The sequence below is a fragment of the Boleophthalmus pectinirostris genome, unplaced genomic scaffold, assembly GCF_026225935.1.
Source record: "Boleophthalmus pectinirostris isolate CB_2022bp ecotype Guang Dong unplaced genomic scaffold, ASM2622593v1 HiC_scaffold_2, whole genome shotgun sequence".
NCBI classification, from domain to species: domain Eukaryota; kingdom Metazoa; phylum Chordata; class Actinopteri; order Gobiiformes; family Gobiidae; genus Boleophthalmus; species Boleophthalmus pectinirostris.
This window is the reverse complement of record NW_026571152.1, coordinates 9,123,856-9,146,114: the sequence shown is the minus strand read 5'-3', so window position 1 is coordinate 9,146,114 and position 22,259 is coordinate 9,123,856. Positions and strand designations below refer to the sequence as shown.

The 22,259-nt window shown below is 39.4% G+C and overlaps 1 protein-coding gene across 3 annotated transcripts; it reads left to right on the top strand.

Moving 5' to 3' along the window:
- The first annotated feature begins 387 nt into the window (after positions 1–387).
- On the top strand, positions 388–20,188 carry LOC110155107 (suppressor of tumorigenicity 7 protein homolog). Of its 3 annotated transcripts, none has more exons than XM_020919165.2 (16): positions 388–525; positions 4,750–5,235; positions 9,947–10,029; positions 10,814–10,982; positions 11,131–11,185; positions 12,013–12,128; positions 12,276–12,351; positions 12,863–13,017; positions 13,255–13,352; positions 13,750–13,864; positions 14,319–14,391; positions 14,631–14,733; positions 15,353–15,503; positions 15,609–15,701; positions 17,294–17,433; positions 19,417–20,188. In XM_020919165.2, the coding sequence occupies exons 2-16, from the start codon at positions 5,214–5,216 to the stop codon at positions 19,510–19,512; spliced, it is 1,545 nt and encodes a 514-aa protein (XP_020774824.1). In that variant the 5' UTR covers positions 388–525; positions 4,750–5,213; the 3' UTR covers positions 19,513–20,188. The 3 variants fall into 3 exon arrangements, with proteins under 3 accessions (XP_020774824.1, XP_020774823.1, XP_055011629.1); XM_020919164.2 differs by having other exon boundaries at positions 17,291–17,433; XM_055155654.1 differs by lacking the exon at positions 4,750–5,235 and having other exon boundaries at positions 402–525; positions 17,291–17,433.
- Positions 20,189–22,259: the final 2,071 nt, after the last annotated feature.

Sequence of the window (22,259 nt, the reverse complement as noted above, 5' to 3'; positions counted from 1 at the left end):
CACCAGAAAAGTTATATAGTGCACCTTTAATACATAATTTAAAATGTAATGGGAAACAAACAAATTTAAATATGAAAAAATATTTGCCCAAGTAGAACTTTTTTTTTTTTTTTTTTGCATTTTAATGAGGCTTACTGAATTGGTGCCATTTATTATATAAGAAATATAGGTGAGTAGTGGCTTCAAACTTTATGAACTGAAAAATGCAGTCAAATGCGTCAGGAGGACTAGCTAAAATTGAGCAAAAAGTTGCCAAGACTTTATAATAATCCTTACAGGTGAACTGGGTGTTTATCTGAAATACACAAATAATATGATAATCCAATGAAATGAACCTGCGACTGTTCCACCTCTCAGCTAACAGAGTGTGGCTAACAGCGGAGCTAACTCCGAGCTAACAGATGCTAACAGATGCTAACAGACACGTCTCCAACACACCGACACATGTTCCTGCGGCTCTTGCGGGAAATGCCCGCTCCTAACGCGGATCTAACACGGATCTAACACGCTTTATCCCGCTCCAAGGTAAGCCAAACATCCCTTGTAATCCCCGCACTGAAAAACACACCTCTTAGTACTATAATCCTACTTTTAATAAACTTAAACTCGTTAGCAGTGGGGCTAACAGCGGCTAACCCTCAATACATTTTAATGGTAGATTCCACTCTTGAAGTTTAGGTGTCTTTTCCATTTTAAAACATATGCATTATATTTTCTTGCTTGTAGAAACTTAAATAAAACGAATAGAGTCTTTTGCTTAATATCAGTCTCTAGTTTTTGCCAGTAATTAGAAACTGATGTAAATACCACGAATACAAGACAATGCAAACGCTATGTTTTTCTGCAGTTGAGGCGAATGCATTGTGTTTTAAAACAATAAAATAGCTACATTTTGTAGTAAAAACTCTGAGTTTAGATTTAGGAATTGCTTAGAATATAATAAAACATAGTTGTAATGGAAAGACACTAAAAACAGACCATAATATCCTTTATCTACTTTGGCATCAGTATATTTACTATACAAATAACAGAAGAAATACATACATATTGTACTAAGGTTTAAATGCAAACAGTGCTACTCATTCATATGAAAAAAACAACATAAAACTGCCCATAATTAGCATTTACTTTATTAAAACACATGCACAATAAATATATATGTAAACATAAATGTTTGCTCTTTCTATCAGTCAAAACTTGTTTAAACAAGGATTGAGACATAAACATAACCAGAAGCAAAAAGGAAGTAAAATTAGGAATAAACCAGGCCTGAACCAGGTCTAAATGTGTGATTAAAACAGGCCAAAACAAAGACAAAACCAAGGGACCAAGTACAAAATCCAGTTTAAACCAAATGCTCAGCCAAGTCTAAACAATTGGTTAACATGGGACTTAACTCTGTACTTGGTCAGCTGTTTGAAACTATATAACAGGACAGATGTTTGAGTCTTAATCAGGCACTAAAAGAGGTCTAAACCAATTCTAAACCAGGACTAGACCAGGATTAAAAAGCGTGACTGAAGCAGGGACCAAACCAGAAACCAAACCACGGACTAAACCACGGACTAAACCACGGACTAAACCACGGACTAAACCACGGACTAAACCACGGACTAAACCACGGACTAAACCACGGACTAAACCACGGACTAAACCCACAGGCACTAAACCAGGCACTAAACCAGGCACTAAACCAATTCTAACCCATTTTACTCCTCAGTGCATAAAAACAGTGGAAAATCCATTAAATTTTCTAGTTTGACTATAGCTGGGGTTCCATTCAAATGTCTTGCAAATGAAAATTCAAATGAAAAACAAAAGCAGTGATGCAAATGAAGTTATTTCCGCCCTGTTCAAATAATACCAAACCGCTCACTTTGGTCACCTCTTCTCACAGAGTTCAGAAGGGAAAATTAGAATATGTCATCAAGCATAGTGCCGATATTTGTATATTTGAATATTTTAGCATATCAGCTAAGTTTACGGTTAAAAAAGTGGTGTGGATCAGTGTGTAGTAAATTTCAATGACATAACGTGAGGGGAAAAAAAAGTCGTCCCTATATATCGGTTCCAAAAATATCAGCAGAGCTTATTGGCCATCAGTTGCTCTGGATTCTAAACAATCAATATCAGCATCAGCTATGATAAAACAATGTCGGTCGATCTCTAGACCCATATCATTATACAGACTATTAAATATGCAATATGTAACTTTTCTTGTTCAACAGCTGCTTGTCTCCACATGTGGGAATGTTATTGTCTTGCCTGGAATGTTTCATAGTATGGCATTAAGCTTGTCTATCTCTATGAATGCGAGCAGCTGACGCTATCTGGCCAAGTTACAGCCACTCCACTCACACAAAAATTTTTGTTTGCGATAAAAGCACCTGTTTTTGAATAAATGCAAGAGGGATAAGTTTAATGTCATACTGTGGAACATTCTAGGAAGCAATAACATGTTTACGGAGACAAGAATTTGACAGACTCTAAAATGAAGATTTAACAAAATGAGGAAATTAAAAATGTGTGTACAATCAGCTGTGGTAGATTATGTAAATGCTAAAACACTCTTCTGCTGCCTTTTAAACTAAATATTATTTATAGGGGTGCATCAATGTGATATTGGTACTGGATATTGGCACCAATTAATGGAAACATTTTGATTGATAATGATGATGTCTGTAAATTGGTGTAAAAAGACAATTTACTGACTAATGTTGCAATATTGAACTTGTAACTGTTATTTATCTCGTAAAAAAACAACAGAACAGCTTCGAAAAAAATACAAGACGCATTTGGATAATTGTTAAGGAAATGAATCATATTTTCAGTCTCCATAGTATCTGTATCAAAATGGAAAAAGATGGATTGGTGTATCCCTAATTATTAATAAAATTAGGTCTGTACTTTCAATATAGGTACATTTTGAGATTTTAAATAATTGTGATTTCTAATATGAGCAAAATTATTTCTAGGATTTATCTAGGATTTTTCTATTATCGAATAGCCGTAATATTGTTTGCAAAATGTCAGGTTATTCTCAACTCTTTTCTCTCTCTTATTTTTTGACCCTCCTATCTTTATTACTCTATTCTATACACTATTGTAAATGTGTGGGTTGTAATTCCCAGTTATATTCACATGTCCCTGATCAGCCGGCAGTTTCACAGATGGAGTAGTCTTTATTTAGAGCAGAAACTTTACACCAGCTTCACTCTGAGCTCTTCTCTTTGGAAAACCCCTTAGCACCAGAAAGGTCTGTACTAAAACAGCAACATAAACTATGAGTAGGCAATATTGATACAAATTAATCTCCAATTCATTTTCAGTCTTGATTTATGGTGCAACATTTTTATTTTGCAGAGATTAAAGGTCTTATATTACACAAAACTGACTCTCGTGAGCTTGAAGTCATGTTAGAATGTTGTTACCTCCTCAAAAACATAGTCAGACTTCTGTTTTATTTTAATTCACACATTAAGTAACCCTTTTTTATTATTAGTCTGTCTACATCTCCAAAGCTCCAAATGCTCTGTTCCACCTTGTTATGTCATGTAGCGGTAATTTTAAAGTTAAGAGCTACGTTTAGTCATAGTTTTCTTTCTTTCTTTTTTTTTTTTTTTTTGATAAAGTCCAAGGCTGAAATTACCTAAATGTTTCTATAGAGTTTAAAAACCACAATGGAGCTCTTCCTATATTACTACATGGCATCACAAGGAGTGATTTTATTTTGAGAGATGAACTTAGACCAAATATGGGTGGTTTGTGGGTCTGTTTTCGATGAGAAAACAATACTACAGCATAAATCAAGGGTTCGTGTACCATTTGTTCTTTTAAATTTCAATTAAGAACGAAAAGCAATAAAATGGGAAGACAGTTTGTTATTTCATTATTATTATACTTATTATTTCATTATTAGTAAAAATACTTATTTCGACCTCTGTTTCCAATATTTAATTACATTAAATTAAATATTTCAAATTGGACAAATTAAAAAATAGTCTCAGTGCCTATTTCAATGTTGATATTTTGTTCTATGTGGTGGTTTATTTCCCCCGGAAGTTGTGCTGCTAGAAGGACTTAACTGAAAAATTGGTTGCAGTTTTGTGGACAAACAATTTCATGTCTTAGAAAGTCATTGTTGAACTCCATGATGAGAAACAGGAAGCAGCAGTAAACTGTCCTTTGTTCAGTTGAAAGCATAGAACTATAATAAAAATAGGTTTTATTATAGATTCATGGTTGACACTGAATTCACACGCAGCGCACGAAGCAGCAGAACGTCCAGGGCAAATAAACCAGAGAGAATGTAATATAATTAAAACAGGCACCGAGATTGATTGAATTTGTTTAAATATTGGAACTAGAGGTGACTGTTTTCCCATTTTATTGTTTTTCTTTCTTAAATGAAATTCAAAAGAACAAATGGTACATGACCCATCAGGGAATAGCGTAATATGGGACATTTAAAATCTACATTTACAATAGAAATAATAATTTGACTACTATAGTAATCATTGTTTGCAGCCCTTACAGATCTGTATAGTATCTGGTATCGCGCTTTATCCCTGGTTCAGTTCGGTGTCTAGCCTCATTTATCTCTCTGTTACCCCCACCCCCTCTTCAACCCTCCCCCTTCTTCTACCCTCTCTCTCTCTCTCTCTCTCTCGTTCTCTCCGTTTCTCTTCCCTCGCTCTCTCTCTCCTCCCCCGTTGTGACGTCATTGTTTTTGCTATTGTCTCATTCCAGCATCATCCCTCCATCACACAGGAGGCCCTACCACCTCCACCACCACCACCACCACAGCAGCCACCCCAGCGCCGCTGCAGCTCTGCCCCAGCCGAGGCCTCTCTCTCCGGGCTTCCTCCGTCTCCACCTCCCCCTCCTTCTCCTCCACCTCCTCCTCTCCTCCTCCTCCTCCTCCTCCTCTCTCCTCTCCCTTCCTCCGGCCCTTGTCTGTCCATCACCAGTCAATGTAGCGAGATGCTAACCCAACCAGAAGCGGTGCCGTTTGCGATGGACTAATCTTTTTTTTTTTTTTTTTTCCCCCCCAAGATTTTTTTTTTTTTTTTGTGGAATTACAAAGAAAGGAGCCTTCCGATCTTGGATGTTTTGTCGCTTGGATGCCCCCCGCGGTGTAGCTGTCAGTCTCTCCTCTTTTCTCTCCTCCATCCTCTCCTCGCTTCCTTTCCTTGCTTGCTTGAGGCCTAGACATGTTTGGGACCGAATCATCTCGTAAGTACATTTTTAAAAATACAATTAATTTTTTTTTTTTTTTTCGCAATTTCATACATTTTCTGCAGCTACGCTGAGCCCGTGGACCTGTTCTTTTCTGTTGCATCCTGTGTGCTGTCTGTGCTGTGCAGGCTCTCAGTGCTAACAAAACATGCTACTCACCTACATTTCACACATTTTTAATTATGCACTTAGCATTTTATTCTTAGCCATTAAATTGGAGCATATTGGAGCTTTCTTGTGTGTTTTGACTGTGCATGCTAACGACTCATGCAGCTAGTATAGCATCCTTGCATATTTTCACTCAGGCTCAGAATAGCTCAGGTTAGGTAACTCTAGCTGCTAGCCTTTATTACAGCTGCTAATGTAGTTTGGCTCTGAATGCTAGCAAAACAAACCCATTTTGGCTACTTTTCAATTCAGCAATATTAAAAATGATCCAGTATTTAAACCACTGTTAATTTACATCAGTTTCAATATAGTTGAAAGGAACTGTGTGTAATTTTGGTTTTAATGTTCATAAACTTGACATAGGCCTATGTGTGTGCCCAGATATGAGGTACATATGTTCAAATCAAATAGAGCTTTTACTGATAATAATTATAATGCAGATTTATTCTAATTACATGGGACTTGATGACCCCTTTATTAGGGCTGAGTATCATTAAGAAGTTGCTGATATGATACGTACCTCAATACAGTGAACTTTCGATTCATTATGATATATTTCAAATCCATTTGCTACGGTTAAAAAAATAAAGGCTAAATCATGGCTGTGATACTAAAAGTATTTGTTAAACCACTTCTTGTGCAAAGTTCATATGAAACACAAACATTGTAATAATAATCAGCAACAAATCTTTAGCAAAATGATTTAATAAAATATACCAAAAAATACTTTTGGTGATATATCGATACAGCAACACACAATATCGATGCTGTATCATCACAATAAATGATACAATATATCAGGATTTCAATATTTGTGCACACCCCTACCCTTTATAGGCTCTATTCACGCTTACGTCACAAACCAGGAAGTTTGTAAACATGTGATGACAACTTGCGGTGTAGTTCCCGACACTGGGCTCAACGACCGACTGTGATCAAACTCACTCAAGTAAATATGATCAGCTGTAAAATGAAGACTGCATATGTATGTGCTGTCTGGAATCATCTTGAATTTGGTCCTTCAACTCTTCTAATCACATGTACCCAGTGCACTCGGAGTTGTGTGTCAGTGGGGAAATGATGAAAACTGCGGTATGATTGTAATTGTTGATGAGCTGAACAGAACTGAACCATAGAGAATATAAAGAAGTGGACTAAGCAAGTGTGATGCCACCTATAGCATTCAACACCACTCAGAGCCAAGGTCTATGTTATGAATAGGATTTTTTTGATGGACAAAATAGCGAGAAAAAAAATGCAGGATCATGTGTTGCGGGTTATTACGAACATTTTAAGACCAAAATGACGAGGCTCACAGCAGCAGTTACAGAGAGAGGGGCCACAAAATCCTTATGTAAGTCAATTGTAACCAGGGTCAAGAGGAGCCGGAGGAGCCTCCTGGCGAACTTCCCATTAGGCACGCGGTGGCTAGCACTTTAGCTATGTCCACTCATATATACGGTCTATGAACGGAGCGCTACAGTAACATGGAGATGAAGAAAACTGGATCAGTTTCTAATTTTCCCTAGATATTGTCAGACTTACTACTGTGAACAGAGCCCACCGGAAGTTGTCATCGCAGGTTTCCAAACGTCTTCCTGGTTTGTGACGTACGTGTGAATAGAACCTATTTGGTGAAGACAATTCTCCAATCAGAAAACAGAATGAGCCTCACATGACTCTCTCATTTGGGTTGTGAGTTTTAGTGCTGAAATCCAGTTGGTTCAAACCAAAAATGCTTCTCTGTGATCTGAATGCTCACTCCCTAAACCCCAGCACCTGCATGAGTCAGTGCTAGTGCAGCCTCTGCAGCTCAGGGTGGGAATTCTGGAGGTTCTGAGCTTTCACAAACTTGGATGTCTCTGTCTGCAGGTGAAGACACTGGCAACACAGGTTCAGTCTTGATTTGTAGTACAGTTTTTTACCGTTTATAGTACGTACAGTTACCTTAAATCTTCTTTTGATAAAATGATGTCTTATGCAGCAAAATGCTATAAATGTAACTAACCCTCTGGTCTCTACATTTAGCTCATATTTAATGATATGTCTGCTTCATGGTGCTTATTCCACATGCACATGCCATTAGGACTGAACCATGAATCATCAATGAATCAAATAGCCATTTATTTATTTATTGTTTCAGACACGCATTTTGATTAAATTTGAGATTTATTTTAATAACATACTCTGTTCAAAGTTCACATTTTGGACATGTCCAAAAGAACTGATAAAAAGACTGAAATATAAACTGACAAATACAAGAATACAGAAATATCAGAACTTTGAGTCTAACACATTTTAGTCCTAGTTTTTGTCTTTATGATCACATTTTATTTAGTTTTATTTACTTTTAATCAGCTAAAATATTATCTTGACAAACTGACGTGAGCAAACATTTATTTTGGAGGAAGTATATTTGCATGGCACAACTCAAAGTTATTTAATCTTTACATCCCCATGGTGACGAAGAAGAACTGTAGTTTGTCTCCATGGTAACAATGAGAGTGTGTGTTTCTTGGGTCACCATGGAGACCAGAGTCCTGTTGCCACGGTAACAGCGGACTTGGTTTTATTTCTGTCTCTCCTCTGTTCAACTCATACCATAACTGGTTTAGACTGGGTTATGGTTTGATTCTGTTTAATCTGTAGACCACCAAGCAACTTTTTAACCCAAAAATAGACACTTTTATTTATGCTTTTAATATTTTTATTGCACTGAAAAACACAGAAAAAGCAGCGTCCTTACTGTGAGCGGGCTTGCATCTTCACAAACCTGACTCTTATGTGGCTGCAGTATAATAGTAGAATTTTTTTTAAGTCTGTCTTTCTACTTCCATGGTATCATGCAGGGTATGCAAGGTGCCATGGTGTAGTCCTGGTGTAGTCCTGGTGTAGTCCTGGTGTAGTCCTGGTGTAGTCCTGGTGTAGTATTGGTGTAGTATTGGTGTAGTATTGGTTTATCCTTGGTTTAATCTTGGTTTAGTCCTGGCTTAGCCCTGGTTTGGGCCTGGTTTGGATCTGATTTATCCTTGGTTTAGAACTTCTTTAGTCCTGGCTTACCCCTGGTTTGGGCCTGGTTTGGGCCTGGTTTGGACCTGATTTATAGTTGGTTTAGAACGTGTTTAGCCCTGGTTTAGTACTGGTTTGGTCCTGGTTTAGTCATGGTTTAGCCCTGGTTTAGCCCTGGTTTAGTCCTCGTTTAGTCCTGGTTTAGCCCTGGCTTAGCCCTGGTTTGGGCCTGGTTTATCCTTGGTTTAGAACTTGTTTAATCCTGGTTTAATCCTGGTTTGAGCCTGGTTTAGCCCTGGTTTAGCCCTGGTTTAGTCCTGGTTTAGGCCTGGTTTAGGCCTGGTTTAGGCCTGGTTTAGGCCTGGTTTAGTCCTGGCTTTGGCCTGGCTTAGGCCTGGTTTGGACCTGATTTATCCTTGGTTTAGAACTTGTTTATCCCTGGTTTAATCCTGGTTTAATCCTGGTTTAGCCCTGGTTTAGTCCTGGTTTAGTCCTGGTTTAGTCCTGGTTTAGTCCTGGTTTAGTCCTGGTTTGGGCCTGGTTTAATCCTGGTTTGGTCCTGGTTTGGCCCTGATTTAGTCCTCGGGTTTAGTCCTAGTTTAGTTCTAGTTTATCCCTGGTTTAGTCCTGGTTTATCCCTGATGTAGTCCTCGGGTTTAGTCCTGGTTTAGTCCTGGTTTAGCCCTGGTTTGTCCTGTAGAAGACTGGCTGCAGACCTCTCCATTTAAAATGCCCACGCTGATAATTTTACCATCTTGATGTTAATTAAAACCCAAATAAATAAATAAAAAATCACAGCCCTATTCTTTGGTCTGCTTCAGTCTAGTTTAGTTTGGCCCAGTGCCTGACAGTGGAGTGGATGCTCTTGTCTCATAGAGGACCTCATGTCTGCGCAGAAAAGGCTTTAGTCTGGCTTTAGTCCGCCTCTGTGTGTCTGAGCTCGAGTGGACGCTCTCCTCACACAGGACGCCTTTGAGCAACGCAAACAGCTGCTGCCTCTTCAGCGGAGGGAGAGAGCAACGGAGAGGGGAGGAGGGAGAGAGGGAGAGGGAGATAGTAGAGAGAAATGGAGAGAGGGAGAGGGAGATAGTAGAGAGAAGTTTGAGTGAAAATAAAAGGAGAGGGAAGGAAAAAACTGGGGAGGAGAGATAGAGAGGAAGAGACAGAGGGGTTGAGAGAGGAGGGAAATGGAGGGGGCAGAGAGAGAGGGAGAAGGAGGGGAGGGTGGTGGATGAGTTAATTGAATTTGGCATTTGAATGGTCACAATTTGCAAATCAGAACAACTCCATTTATTTCGGTAATAAAATGTCCTCTGCAAAGATCTAAACGTCCCTGTGTTTCCATGCAGGTTTATTCTGAGTAAAAAACCTCAAACGTCCCTGTGTGTCAGATGCCATTTTTGTCAAAATCAGTGTTGGGTATTTGTTAAAAACTGAACAGCTAAACCATTTCATTTTATTCCTCTACTGACTCTAAAAAAATAAATCTCAGACTAATGTTGTGCTCTTTGTTTTCTCTCTTGTTTTCCAGTGAGCATGTTTCTGAACACACTCACCCCTAAGTTCTACGTGGCCCTGACTGGAACCTCCTCCCTCATCTCCGGACTCATCCTGGTCAGTTCAAACTCATAAAAACAGAGTTCACATTTCAATGGATTTATTGGCGGCAGAGTGACTAGTACTCACAGTGACAAGTGACAAGGTTCTGGATTTAACTCCCGGATCACTTAGGCCTCTGTGTGGAGTTTGGATGTTCTCACTTCTGTCTGGGTGGATTCCCCCATGTGGCTGCATGGTCTGTGGGGGAAGCACATCTATTTTAAACACATCTTATAACCAGTTTTGAACAAGCTTTTCACAGTAAATGAGTGTATGGTAGTGATATTCTGTTTGATCAAACAAGAAAAGTGGAGTTATAAAAAGAGAATTTGCATGTCTCCTGCTGTCCAGACTAAAAAAAGATGGTTCATAAATGTTTCCATACAGTGGTGATTCAAACAAATATTAATCTAAGAGTTTAAAACTGTACACACAACTTTAATCAGCACATGTAATCATTACAATCATGTAAGTGTTTTTAAATGATTTATATATCACATTATATTGAACATGCAGAGTTGTTCCTTTCCCTGCAGACAGTGTAGCTCTGCAGATGGGACAGCCACACCCCATCAACCCAAAACATGCACAACAAGTCAAACCCTCCAGCTAAGGAAGTCCTGACCAAGACCAGCTCAAGATCTGGAGATGAGTCCACTGCCCCTGACTGATTTAATCCAGTTATATTGTAAAATTGGTCAAATGCAGAGGATACATTTCCAGTAAAGTGTACCTTAACCTTAATCTAAAGAAATATAAGAAGATGGGAGCACATCTGACACAATATTTTTCCCCCTAGATCTTTGAGTGGTGGTACTTCAGGAAATATGGCACGTCCTTCATCGAGCAAGTGTCTGTGAGCCACCTGCGCCCTCTGCTGGGAGGAGTGGACACTGCAGCTCCCAACAACAACAACAGCAGCAGCAACAGTAACGGAGAGACAGACTCAAGTCGACAAAGTGTATCAGGTATTACTACTAGTACTAATACTCTAAATACTACTACTACTGCAAAACTACAACTACCATTATTACTTCTACTGCTACTCCAATACTACTACTGATAGTACTACTATTACTGCTACTCTGATGCGTCTTGTCCCTTCGTTTTCCACAGAATGCAAAGTTTGGAGAAATCCATTAAATTTATTCAGAGGAGCAGAATATAATCGGTGAGTCCCACACTGAAAGTTAAACAGGCTTAAAGTGTCTCTTAAGAGGGGGTATTATTTTTCTTTGTACCATGTTATAATTTTGTTCCCTCATCAGAAACTTTCCTGAAGAGGATTTACTTGTCATCCATGCATATTTGAGTATTGTAGTGATCTTTCCCTGGTACAATTTGAACTCTCCTTATGGTCCGCTCTAAGATACTGTGCAATGCTCAGGCTCCAAGTCTACATCCTCCATGCTCCCACATGACAATTCTACATAAATATACAAAACCATGATACAAAACTGTACACAGCAACTTGACAAACCTGAGGCGACGTGCAGTGGTTTTACAGGGGATGGATGGACACTGATTGTGTTGTGATAGCGCTCTGAAGAACGCTGACTCAGAACTTCAAAGCAATAAATTGTAACATGGTGATCTAAGTATGTTATGTGCTATATATGTTAAGTGTTATCAGTTAATATGGGGTATTAGCTGATCACACTTAACATACAGGAGAAGTATGAAAAAGAAAAGCTATGTCATGCATTTCAATCATTAACTCTATTCTCATGTATTTTCTGTCAGTTTATTTAGTTATTTGAAAACAAAGTGATGTTTCATGATTCCACTAAATTATAAATTATTTGAAAATGTAACTTGACTTGAGTTTTCTTAAAACTAAATTTTCTCACACTTTGTTAGTGTTGTTCTTGACAATATTTGGAGTTCTTTTATCAAGGGATTTCCAACTTTATTATGACTGTTTTAATTTGAAAAATTAGAATTTTCAAATCTGTATGCAGTAGTGTTGAGTATTTCCCATGTCCTTTGTGTTTTCAGCTACACATGGGTCACGGGCCGAGAGCCGCTCACATATTATGACATGAATTTATCAGCGCAGGATCATCAAACTTTCTTCACCTGCGATTCAGACCACCTCCGACCAGCAGACGCAAGTAAGAAACGGTTTCCTCTCAGGAAGGAGGCTGTGGGTTACACTCCTGAACTCTCTGAGTGAAGTGTGTTACTGTGGCAGAGTGTGTCCTGTGTGTCTGTTGGAAGTTGTGGGTTAGACTCCTGAGTGTATTGCTCTGTGTTGTCAGTTATGCAGAAGGCGTGGAGGGAGAGGAATCCTCAGGCCAGAATCTCAGCAGCTCATGAAGCTCTGGAGCTGGAGGAGTGAGTACAGCGCGCTCTCCTGGAACTATGACATACTCTAATGTTGTCACAAGACTCAAATTTAAACTCTATATTAAAGAATAGACTCAATATGCAATACTGATGCTGATACCACAATGATAAAAATAAGCACTCTTTATTTAGACCATCGAATGTGAAACATCAAATTACTATACTAGTTTCTTTTCTATTACCATGTGGTCACTATGTAATCCTCCATAGTGGTCCATGGATGTGTACTAGTCTATGTGCTCTTAATTTCTTCTGATACAGATTGAGATCATTCTAAATGCAACTTTTCTAGTACTGATGGTTGCTCAAATTAGTATCTCTAGTTTTGATACTAGTTTTATTATCAATTACTATCTGATTTGATACATTTACTTTGACCTCAAGAGCTGCTTATACATTAGATCTGTGCTGGGGCAAGTTTTATAACTTTATTACATGAAAAAAGTGCAACATAACATTTTTGTTACATCAAAACATAAAAGTGTTTTTTCTGGTTTAGTTGTGCGACGGCGTACATTTTACTAGCGGAGGAGGAGGCCACAACCATCATGGAGGCTGAGCGTCTCTTTAAACAGGCTCTGAAAGCGGGAGAGCTCTGCTACAGGAGGAGCCAGACCTTACAACACCACGGGACACAGTACGAGGCCCAACACAGTGAGTATGAACCAGGAATTACGACTGGGCCCGGAGCAGTCTAGTGACCGAACTGGGCACTTTTTGTTTTGATTGGTTTGTTCTTGTTAAAACAATCATAGGCTTCTCTGAATGGTTAACCTGCCCAGTAATCACACCTATCAGAAAACATAGACAGGTGTTTTGTTTTTCTAAAGTATTGTGTCAGTGTGTAGTGTTGGACCAGGACTAAACTTAGATGTTTTTCTCTTATTTCAGGAAGAGACACTAATGTACTTGTTTACATAAAGCGGCGTTTGGCGATGTGTTCGAGGAAACTGGGAAGAACCAGAGAAGCCGTCAAAATGATGAGAGATGTGAGTGAAACTATTGTGAACAAAACTACAACAAATGTGGCTTTTGAACTTGTTAAAGACCAGAGGCCACTCAGTGTGTATGTGCGAATGTGCACCGTAGTGTCACTTGAAACTTTTTTTTATTATTATTTGAAGGGATAATGTATAGAGACATTAAGCACATACAAAACTGATGTTCCGTAGCAGATTAGAGGAAAATGGCTAGTTTCCATCTGCAGTCCTTGATTTACAGGAGTAAATGAATGAGTCCATTGACTTTAGAGCTGTTTGGAACTATTTAGCTCAGGACTGAATTTGAACAAGGGTTTGGGCAAGGGTTTCCTTTCCTAAGGTTTGTGTAGTACAGTTATAGCGCCCTCTGTTGTTGTAACATGTGCTGTCTCTTATTTTTCTGCAGTTAATGAAAGAGTTCCCACTCCTCAGTATGTTTAATATTCACGAGAATCTACTGGAGTCTCTGCTGGAGCTGCAAAACTACGCAGACGTGCAGGCCGTGCTCGCAAAATACGACGGTACAAATTTAAACGACTGAACCAGGGACTGAACCAGGGACTGAACCAGGGACTGAACCAGGGACTGAACCAGGGACTGAACCAGGGACTGAACCAGGGACTGAACCAGGACTGAACCAGGACTGAACCAGGACTGAACCAGGACTGAACCAGGACTGAACCAGGACTTAACCAGGACTAAACAAGTTGCATTACACAGATGACATGAGTTATGACTTTAGATGATTCAACTCTTTTGGCCAGTTTATCTGTCATTTAAGATCTCTGTTTTGTCATAAGTTTTTAAACCTGAAGAAGATATTATATTTCCACATCTATATTCATTTGCATTCCAGTTGTCTCTTAAAAACCAGAGTTGTCCCTGCAGCGATGAAACTCTCCTAAATCGTCTTCTGAAGTGAAATTTCATCTCTTCTCGTCTATCTCTCTCTCTTTTGTACTTTGTGTTTGACAGATATAAGTTTACCAAAATCAGCCACAATCTGCTACACAGCGGCTCTGCTCAAGGCACGGGCGGTTTCAGACAAGTAAGACTCCAATTTCACCTGTACCTGTGTGCAGACATTTGGAGACTCGATAATGAGGAATAGACTCGATACTCAATACTGTATGTATACTAGTCTGTGCTGTTATATTTCTAATCCAACTTAAAATCATTCTAAAGACTTTTATAGTGTCTAGTTTAAATTCTAGTTTTAGGATCAATTAGTACCTGATTTTTGATATTTTTGACAACCGTATTGGAGACATGCTGTTGTGTTTTTAGGTTTTCTCCAGAGGCTGCGTCCAGACGAGGGCTGAGTACAGCAGAAATGAACGCAGTAGAAGCAATTCACAGAGCGGTGGAGTTTAACCCACACGTTCCAAAAGTGAGTCTGCTACTGTACCTCCTCTGCTCCAGCTCACCCTCTTCTCTGCGCCATTTGACCTCCTCCTCTTCTCTATCTCACCGTCTCCTCTGCTCCATCTTATCTTCTCCTCTGCTCCATCTGACCCTCTCCTCTCCTCCATCTGACCTTTGACTCTCTCCTCCTCTGCTCCTCTCCTCCTCTCCTCCTTTGACCTTCTCCTCCTCTTCTCCTTTGCTCCTCTCCTCCTTTGACCTTCTCCTCCTCTCCTCCTTTGACTCTCTCCTTTACACCTCTCCTCCTCTGCTCCTCTCCTCCTTTGACTTTCTCCTCCTCTCCTCCTTTGACTCTCTCCTCCTCTGTTCCTCTCCTTTACACCTCTCCTTCTTTGCTCCTCTCCTCTGCACAATCTGATCTTCTTCTCTGTTCCTTTGACTCTCTCCTCATTTGACCCTCGCTTCCTCTCCTCCTTTGCTCCTCTCCTCCTCTGCTCCTTTGACCATCTCCTCCTCTGCCCCTCTCCTCCTCGTCTCCTCTGCTCCTTTGACCCTCTCCTCCTCAGCTCCTCTCCTCCTCGACTCCTCTGACTCTCTCGTCTCCTCTGCTCCTCTGACCATCTCCTTCTCCTCCTTGTCCTCAGTACTTGTTGGAGATGAAGAGTCTGATTCTTCCTCCTGAGCACATCCTGAAGCGCGGGGACAGTGAGGCCATCGCGTACGCCTTCTTCCACCTGCAGCACTGGAAGAGAGTCGAGGGGGCGCTCAACCTGCTCCACTGCACCTGGGAAGGAAGTACGTATCCCTGTGTGTCAGATGCCCTCCCGTCCTCCTGTATCCCCGTGTGTCAGATGTGAGATTGCATAGTTTTAAACATGTGTGTGTGTATTTGTTGTGCAGCGTTCAGGATGATCCCGTATCCTCTGGAGAAGGGCCACCTGTTCTATCCTTACCCCATCTGCACTGAGACGGCCGACCGCGAGCTGCTACCCAGTAAGACACTAACACGGACCACACCCAGGGCCCAAACTCACCCTCGTTTACTGGGCGAATAGTCACAGATGATTTTTGATTAGTCGACTTGATTTGGGTCGAAATAATTTGTAAATTTAGACATTTTTAATACATGTTTGGCCAAATAAAGGTTAAGAAGATATTTACAAGTAGGGTTATGCAAAAATATCGAAATATCAATATATCATTTAATTTAATGTGATGATACAGTATTGATATTGTGGGCTGCTGTATCGACATATCGCCAGGAGTCTTTTTTGGTATATTTTACTAAATTATTTTGTTACAACTAGTTGTGTTTTCACTGTTTTGATGATTAAAATGTTCATATCAACTTTGCACAAGAAGTGGTTTAACAAAAACTTTTAGTATCACAGCCACGATTTAGCCTTTATTTTTTATTGAACCGTATCGAATCGATTTGAAATATATTCTATTGAGTCGTATCGAATCATAAGCTCACTGTATCGAAGTATGTATCGTATCGGCAACTTCTGAATGATATTATATTAAATTTATTTACAAGTAAACTGTATTACTGATGAAAATCTAAACCTGATTGTTTTTTAACATTTTGATTGAATAATGCCACTGACCACTGATATAAAAAGACATTTTTCATATTTTAGAATCTAGTCCAGATTACGACTATCAAAATGCAATGGCTGATCTTTATAGTTGACAGGTCATGATTAGATGATTTAATTGTTGTGGTTGCAACTACAACCCAACCCCAACAATAACACTGATGCTGAACTATAACCATCTGAAATCTATTCTCCAATTTTGTCCTAATTTATGTGATCACTTTCACATGTGATATTTTGATCACATATATTTTTGATACTAGTTAGAGAACTGACTTGTTTCTATTGACTTTTGAGACAAATCGAAATGTAATGCAGTATCAGTGCGATATTTTCAATCTATGGAGATGCCCAGAAAGTGCCTTTTTAAAGCGCTGTACCTGTCCTCTGCATATTCTGTTTTTATTTAAAAGTGCAACTTTTCTGGTGGAGGATCCACTACCTGCTTGTTTCCACAGAGATGTTATCACTTTGTCTAGAATGTTCCACATTAGAGATTAATCCTCTCTATATCAAGAAGACAACTACAGGCTACATTACAGGTCAGATCCATGGAGAATCACCCTATTCACAGAGAGAATGATTGTATTTTTATGCAATAGAAACGGCTGTAATGAATAAATGCTAGACAGATGTGTTTAATGTCATACCATGGAACATTCCAGGCAAAGCAAGAACATCTCCATGGAGACAAGCAAGTGATGGACCCTCCACCAGAAAAGTTGCGCAATGCACCTTTAAACCAGTTTAAAGTAGTTTCCTTTGGGCTAACATTATTTTCTATCTCTCCTCCTTCTCTCCCATTCCTCATCCCTTCCACTCCTATCTTTTTCTGTCCCCCTTCATCCCATCTCCTGCACTCTTCCTCCTCACTCTCTCCCTCTTTCTCCATCATTCTCTCCCTATTTCCTTGTCTCCTCCCTCTTCTCTTCTCTCTTTCTCTCCCTCTCCTTGTGTGTTTCGTTGTGGTTGTGGTGGAAGCAGTGTTCCACGAGGTCTCAGTTTACCCCAAAAAGGAGCTGCCCTTCTTCATCCTCTTCACGGCCGGACTGTGCTCCTTCACCGCCATGTTGGCTCTGCTCACGCACCAGTTTCCTGAGCTCATGGGGGTCTTCGCAAAGGCTGTGAGTAACTGCACTGGACCAGGATTAGGCCAGGACTAGACTAGGACTGAACAGACCAGTTTCCCGAGTACCAGAACTAAATAAAGACTGAAGTGAGACTGAAGTAAGGGACATACTACTGGTTGGATAGCCAGGCTTTATATGCTCACTGCATCATCCAATACTTTGTAATGTTGATCTGGATGATGAGCATAAGTATTCTACATGTCACACTGCCAGAGCGCAAACGGACCAGGAGCTGTGGGTTTTTCCTGAGGTTCCTCTTGTAAAGGACTGAAGAGCTGTGTGTAAGGACTGTGATTTGCTTCTCCCCAAGTTCGTGAAGGCACAAACCCAACTTTGTGTCTTCGTGTGCGATTTTGTAACCTCTGCGCTCCTGCGCTTTGTCAGATCGTAACCACCAAACATCAGCAACGCTACAGTAACGGTCAATAACACAGAGCGTCAGGGACAGATGGAGTGACAGACACAAAGACGCAACATACAAACTCAGGAAATAGAGAAAATAATGAGAAGACTTTTCCTCACCTCTCACAAAGTGGTAAATTTAAAGTGCAGCGTCTCATCCACATTATCCAAAGAAATTATCCTTCGCAAATAATGACATCCAGTCCACAAAACGGCACTGTTAATCTAGTTTGAGGCGGTCTTTGAAACTAAAAAGGTGAGAGTAGTTCCTTACATGTGTTTGTTTACATCCACACAGCGCACGGAACGAGGTGAAGCTGCAGATCAGTGATAGTGACTCTACTTCCTGTGGACTTTATCGCTTATCTTTTATGCTTTAAAAATCATGTATCTGAAGTATTGCACCACATAATAACAGTTTTGTCTTGTATCTAAACTAGAAGTGCAGAGCTCTGATCTTTTGAACACTTAAGAGTCTCAAAGCGAGTGATTATACTTTAGACAGGAAACAGCTGACACAATCGTGTTCACAAGTGTAGCCTGTGGTCTGCAGCCTTATTCCGCTACAGTCTTTACGATCAGAGATGTTTTCAAAATAAAACCAAAAATATATATATATTTTCTTCATTATTTGTCTCTGAATCCAAAATGAAAAACGGATAAGGTTTTGTTTTTTCAGTTTTTGATTTTTTGTTTAAATTAATAAGGGAAAAAACGGATAACGGGTGACTTAAACTACAATATGGACTGAACCAGGACTAAACCCAGGACTGAGTGTCAGTGTGGGCCTGGAGGTGTGCCCACGGAGACTGTTGGGTGATCGGGACTGGGACTAGGACCAGACCAGAACAGAGACCGGGACTGAGACCGCAGTGAAAGTCATGGAAACGGGAAACGGCCGTTATCAGGTTTTTCCATTTATTATTATTTAAACACGAAATCGAAAACTGAAAAAACAAATCATTATCCGTTTTTCATTTTGGTTTTGCAGACAAATAATGAAGAAAATAGTTGTTTTTTCATTTTCTTATTTTTGGCTTCCTGTTTGAAAAACGAGTGAATGAATGAAACACGGATTGATTGTTGTTGATGTGTCTGTGGTGTGCGCTTTTTGTCGCACTTTTAAAAATCGTTTAAAACCAAAACATCCTTTAGTGTGTGGCAGCCTTAATTGATTCTATGTGAAGGAGAAGGTTTATCACAGCGTGTACCCACCGCCCAAACTCTTTAACTATAGAACTGATCAATAATAAGTGCAGACAGGCTTGTTCAAAGAGCGACAGATCTGATCAAAATCTTTACTCGGGCTCTTATCCTGTTTTGGACCAGGTTAGCTCTGACGTTCTGTTACTATGGTGATATAACCCCACTGATACAGGAAATCCAAAGTTTGAGTTTGATTAAACCAGCTTAGCCACCTATCTTGTTTTGTAGTATATCCTTCTGGTGTATACTGGACTGTTTTTATATTCTTAATTTGATGCAGAAAAGCAAAATTGGACCTGGATTTATCACATTGAGTCGAAAATGTGAATCTGGTCCTTGTTCTAATAGATTTTCATTCTTGTTTTGTAGTTCCTGAGCACGTTGTTCGCTCCTCTCAACTTCATCATGGAAAAAGTGGAGAGCATTCTTCCCTCCAGTCTGTGGCACCAGCTCACACGCATCTGAGACCCAAAACCAGGACTAAACCAGAACTCAACCAGGATTTACTCAAGAATTCCACCAAGAACTGGGTCAGGACTGTCTACAAGACCAGCTCACACACACCTGCGTCCACCAAACCAGAACTCAACCAGGATTTACTCAAAAAAACAGATCAGAACCAATCTTGGATCTTACAGGAAATATAATGTGGACAACTATTTTCCAAACCAGTCCGAAAACCAGGAACTAAACCAAGATTTGTTGAAGAACTAGACCAGAACTAAACCAGGACTCGCAAGAATCTAACCAATAATTGTGTGACAGAAATCTGAGCCCAAAACCATGAACTGAACCAGGACTAGTCAAGAACTCAACCTGGACTTTCTTCAAATCTGGTTAAGTCCCTAAGTTTTCAGAGAATTTCCAAAACGCCCAAAACCAGGAACCAAACCAGATCTCAACCAGAACTACAGTCTCCAGGACCAGATCACACTAAACCAGGACTTTCTCAAGATCCCACCCAGGACCACAGTCTGGATGTGACCAGGACTAAAGCGCTTCAAACCGGTGCCAATGACCGTGCGACCGCAGAGTCAGGTGGATTTTCAGAGGAGGATGAATTTGAGGGACATTTGCTGCTGGAGTTTGTACAAAAAACGTCAAAAACACAATAAAGGACTTTTGTGTATCGCTGCATTTACCACGTCTCTGAGCTTTATTCGAAGTTATGAAAAAGTAAAAATTCAGTCAACACTAGCAGCCCCAGGAGTGAGACGAGAGCATCCTGCCAAGATTATTCTGTTCAAGTCATTTTGGGATCGGAATATGGAAGATATATTGTTTCATCCAAATTTTAAGTTAAAATTCTGGTAAATTTAACTTAGAACTTGGTAAAAAGAGTTCCATTTTTTTTATTCTACATTTCAGATGCAGAACTTTTGCAGTTTAAAATGTGGCCATATAGGGATCTGCATTACCATGATTCTGTTGATACGATACACATCACGATACACCTGCCACAAGTCAATATATCACGATACATCCCGATACAAAAACAAAGGATCTTATATTGTGATTTATCAATAATTACATATAATATTATGGTCAAGTACACCTTCATGAGAAAAAAGAATGAAATAAGGTTTCATTCAATACAACTTTTAAATCACAAAAACTGTAAATGGAACTTATGGATTTTTCATGAAAAACATGATCTTAAAGAATCATGCAATGAAGTATCACGATGTATCACTGAATTGATTTTTTCTTATACCCCTATGGCCATACCTCTTTGGGCACTTCCCCTATATTGCCCAGCATGAATGTGGTGTGTGGATGTGGAGTACTGGTCATGGTCGGAGGGGCTGATGGTGCAGATTAGCAGCGTCACTTCTGTGAGTCTGCCCCAGGGCAGTTGTGACTACAATATTAACTTACCACCACCAAGTGCAGTGGATGAATAATGCTCAGTAACTCAGTACTCGCATAAGAGATATTGACTGACACAGAACAATTGTCATTTTAAATGTGTTTATTTAATCATTTGAAAAGGGTGGAAACATTTTTTACATTATTTACATGAACCATAATCCAGTGAACAACAAACTAATGACTAAAACACATATGTACATGACTGACAGTGGATCATCTACACAGTGATACTTTCTGCAGATTACAGGCAATAAATACAGATATATTCATTCAGAAGAACTGTTCACTACAAAAGTAGGTGCAATACAAATCTAGGATGTGCAGCAGATCAGCTTTGAATTAAACTCTTTTTCCACTCTGGTCTCTGAAAGTTGTGAAAAACACTTATAAACTCATCATGATGAATAATCCGAATGCTCAGAATGCAGAAGGTAAGTGAGAAAGAACTTTGGACCACTGCAAAGTCTTTAGAATGAACCAGTTCTGGTTTGTTTTGCTCATACTTAAGCATACTTTTACTTCAGTACAAATATTACTCAACTAGAAGTAACAAGTTGTGGTTCCTCTTTTCACTGAGGAAGTCTACAAGTGACAAAAACTCTGACAATATGAAATGACTTGAACATTTGTGTTTCTTGCAGCTCCTTCAGATATCATTTAGTTTCTCATTTTGGTGTCCATCCTTTTGAAAACACCAGATTTTTTGCATTGAGTAGTACTTTTTCCAAATACTTTTTTTTACTCTTGAGTAATTTCTTGGACCACTATTTTGCATTTCTACTTGAGTAATATACAAGTAAAATATTGCTGCATATTTTGGTGTATTTTAGCTTTATGCCATGTGTGTTCCTTACAGACGAGCAGGTCCTCTCCCACTTTCTCTCCTCTCTCCATCTCTCACTCTTTCTCGACTGGTAAGTTTTGAATCTATAATCAGATGCAATCGGCCCTGGCAGTTCACAGTATTTTGGGGGAATATTGATGCAGTGTTGCCACAATACTAAAATGTACAACTAAATTTTGATACTAAGGAATAGACTCGATACATAATACCAATTCTGATCCCACAGTGACGATAAACTTTCTTTAGACAACAGAATGTGATTTTCAGCATTAAATCATAGTACTTTCTTTTCTATTCCCATGTGGTCTTACCATGTGGTGTAATCCCTCAAAGGTCTAAGTAGGACAGCTCAAGATCATTCTGAAGCGATTCAGGAAAGGTTGAATTTCAATTAAGAACAAAAAAACAGTTTATTTCATTATTCCGTTTTGGTTACAAACTTAAAAAAAAAAAAAAAGATTTCGAACTCCATTTCCAATATTTGATTTAAAGTTTA

Coding starts and splice junctions, on each gene's coding strand:
- LOC110155107 (XM_020919164.2), top strand. CDS start 5,214: ATGTTTGGGACCGAATCATCTC. Junction 5,236..9,946: donor GTTTGGGACCGAATCATCTC/GTAAGTACATTT, acceptor CTTGTTTTCCAG/TGAGCATGTTTCTGAACACA. Junction 17,434..19,416: donor TGGGGGTCTTCGCAAAGGCT/GTGAGTAACTGC, acceptor CTTGTTTTGTAG/TTCCTGAGCACGTTGTTCGC.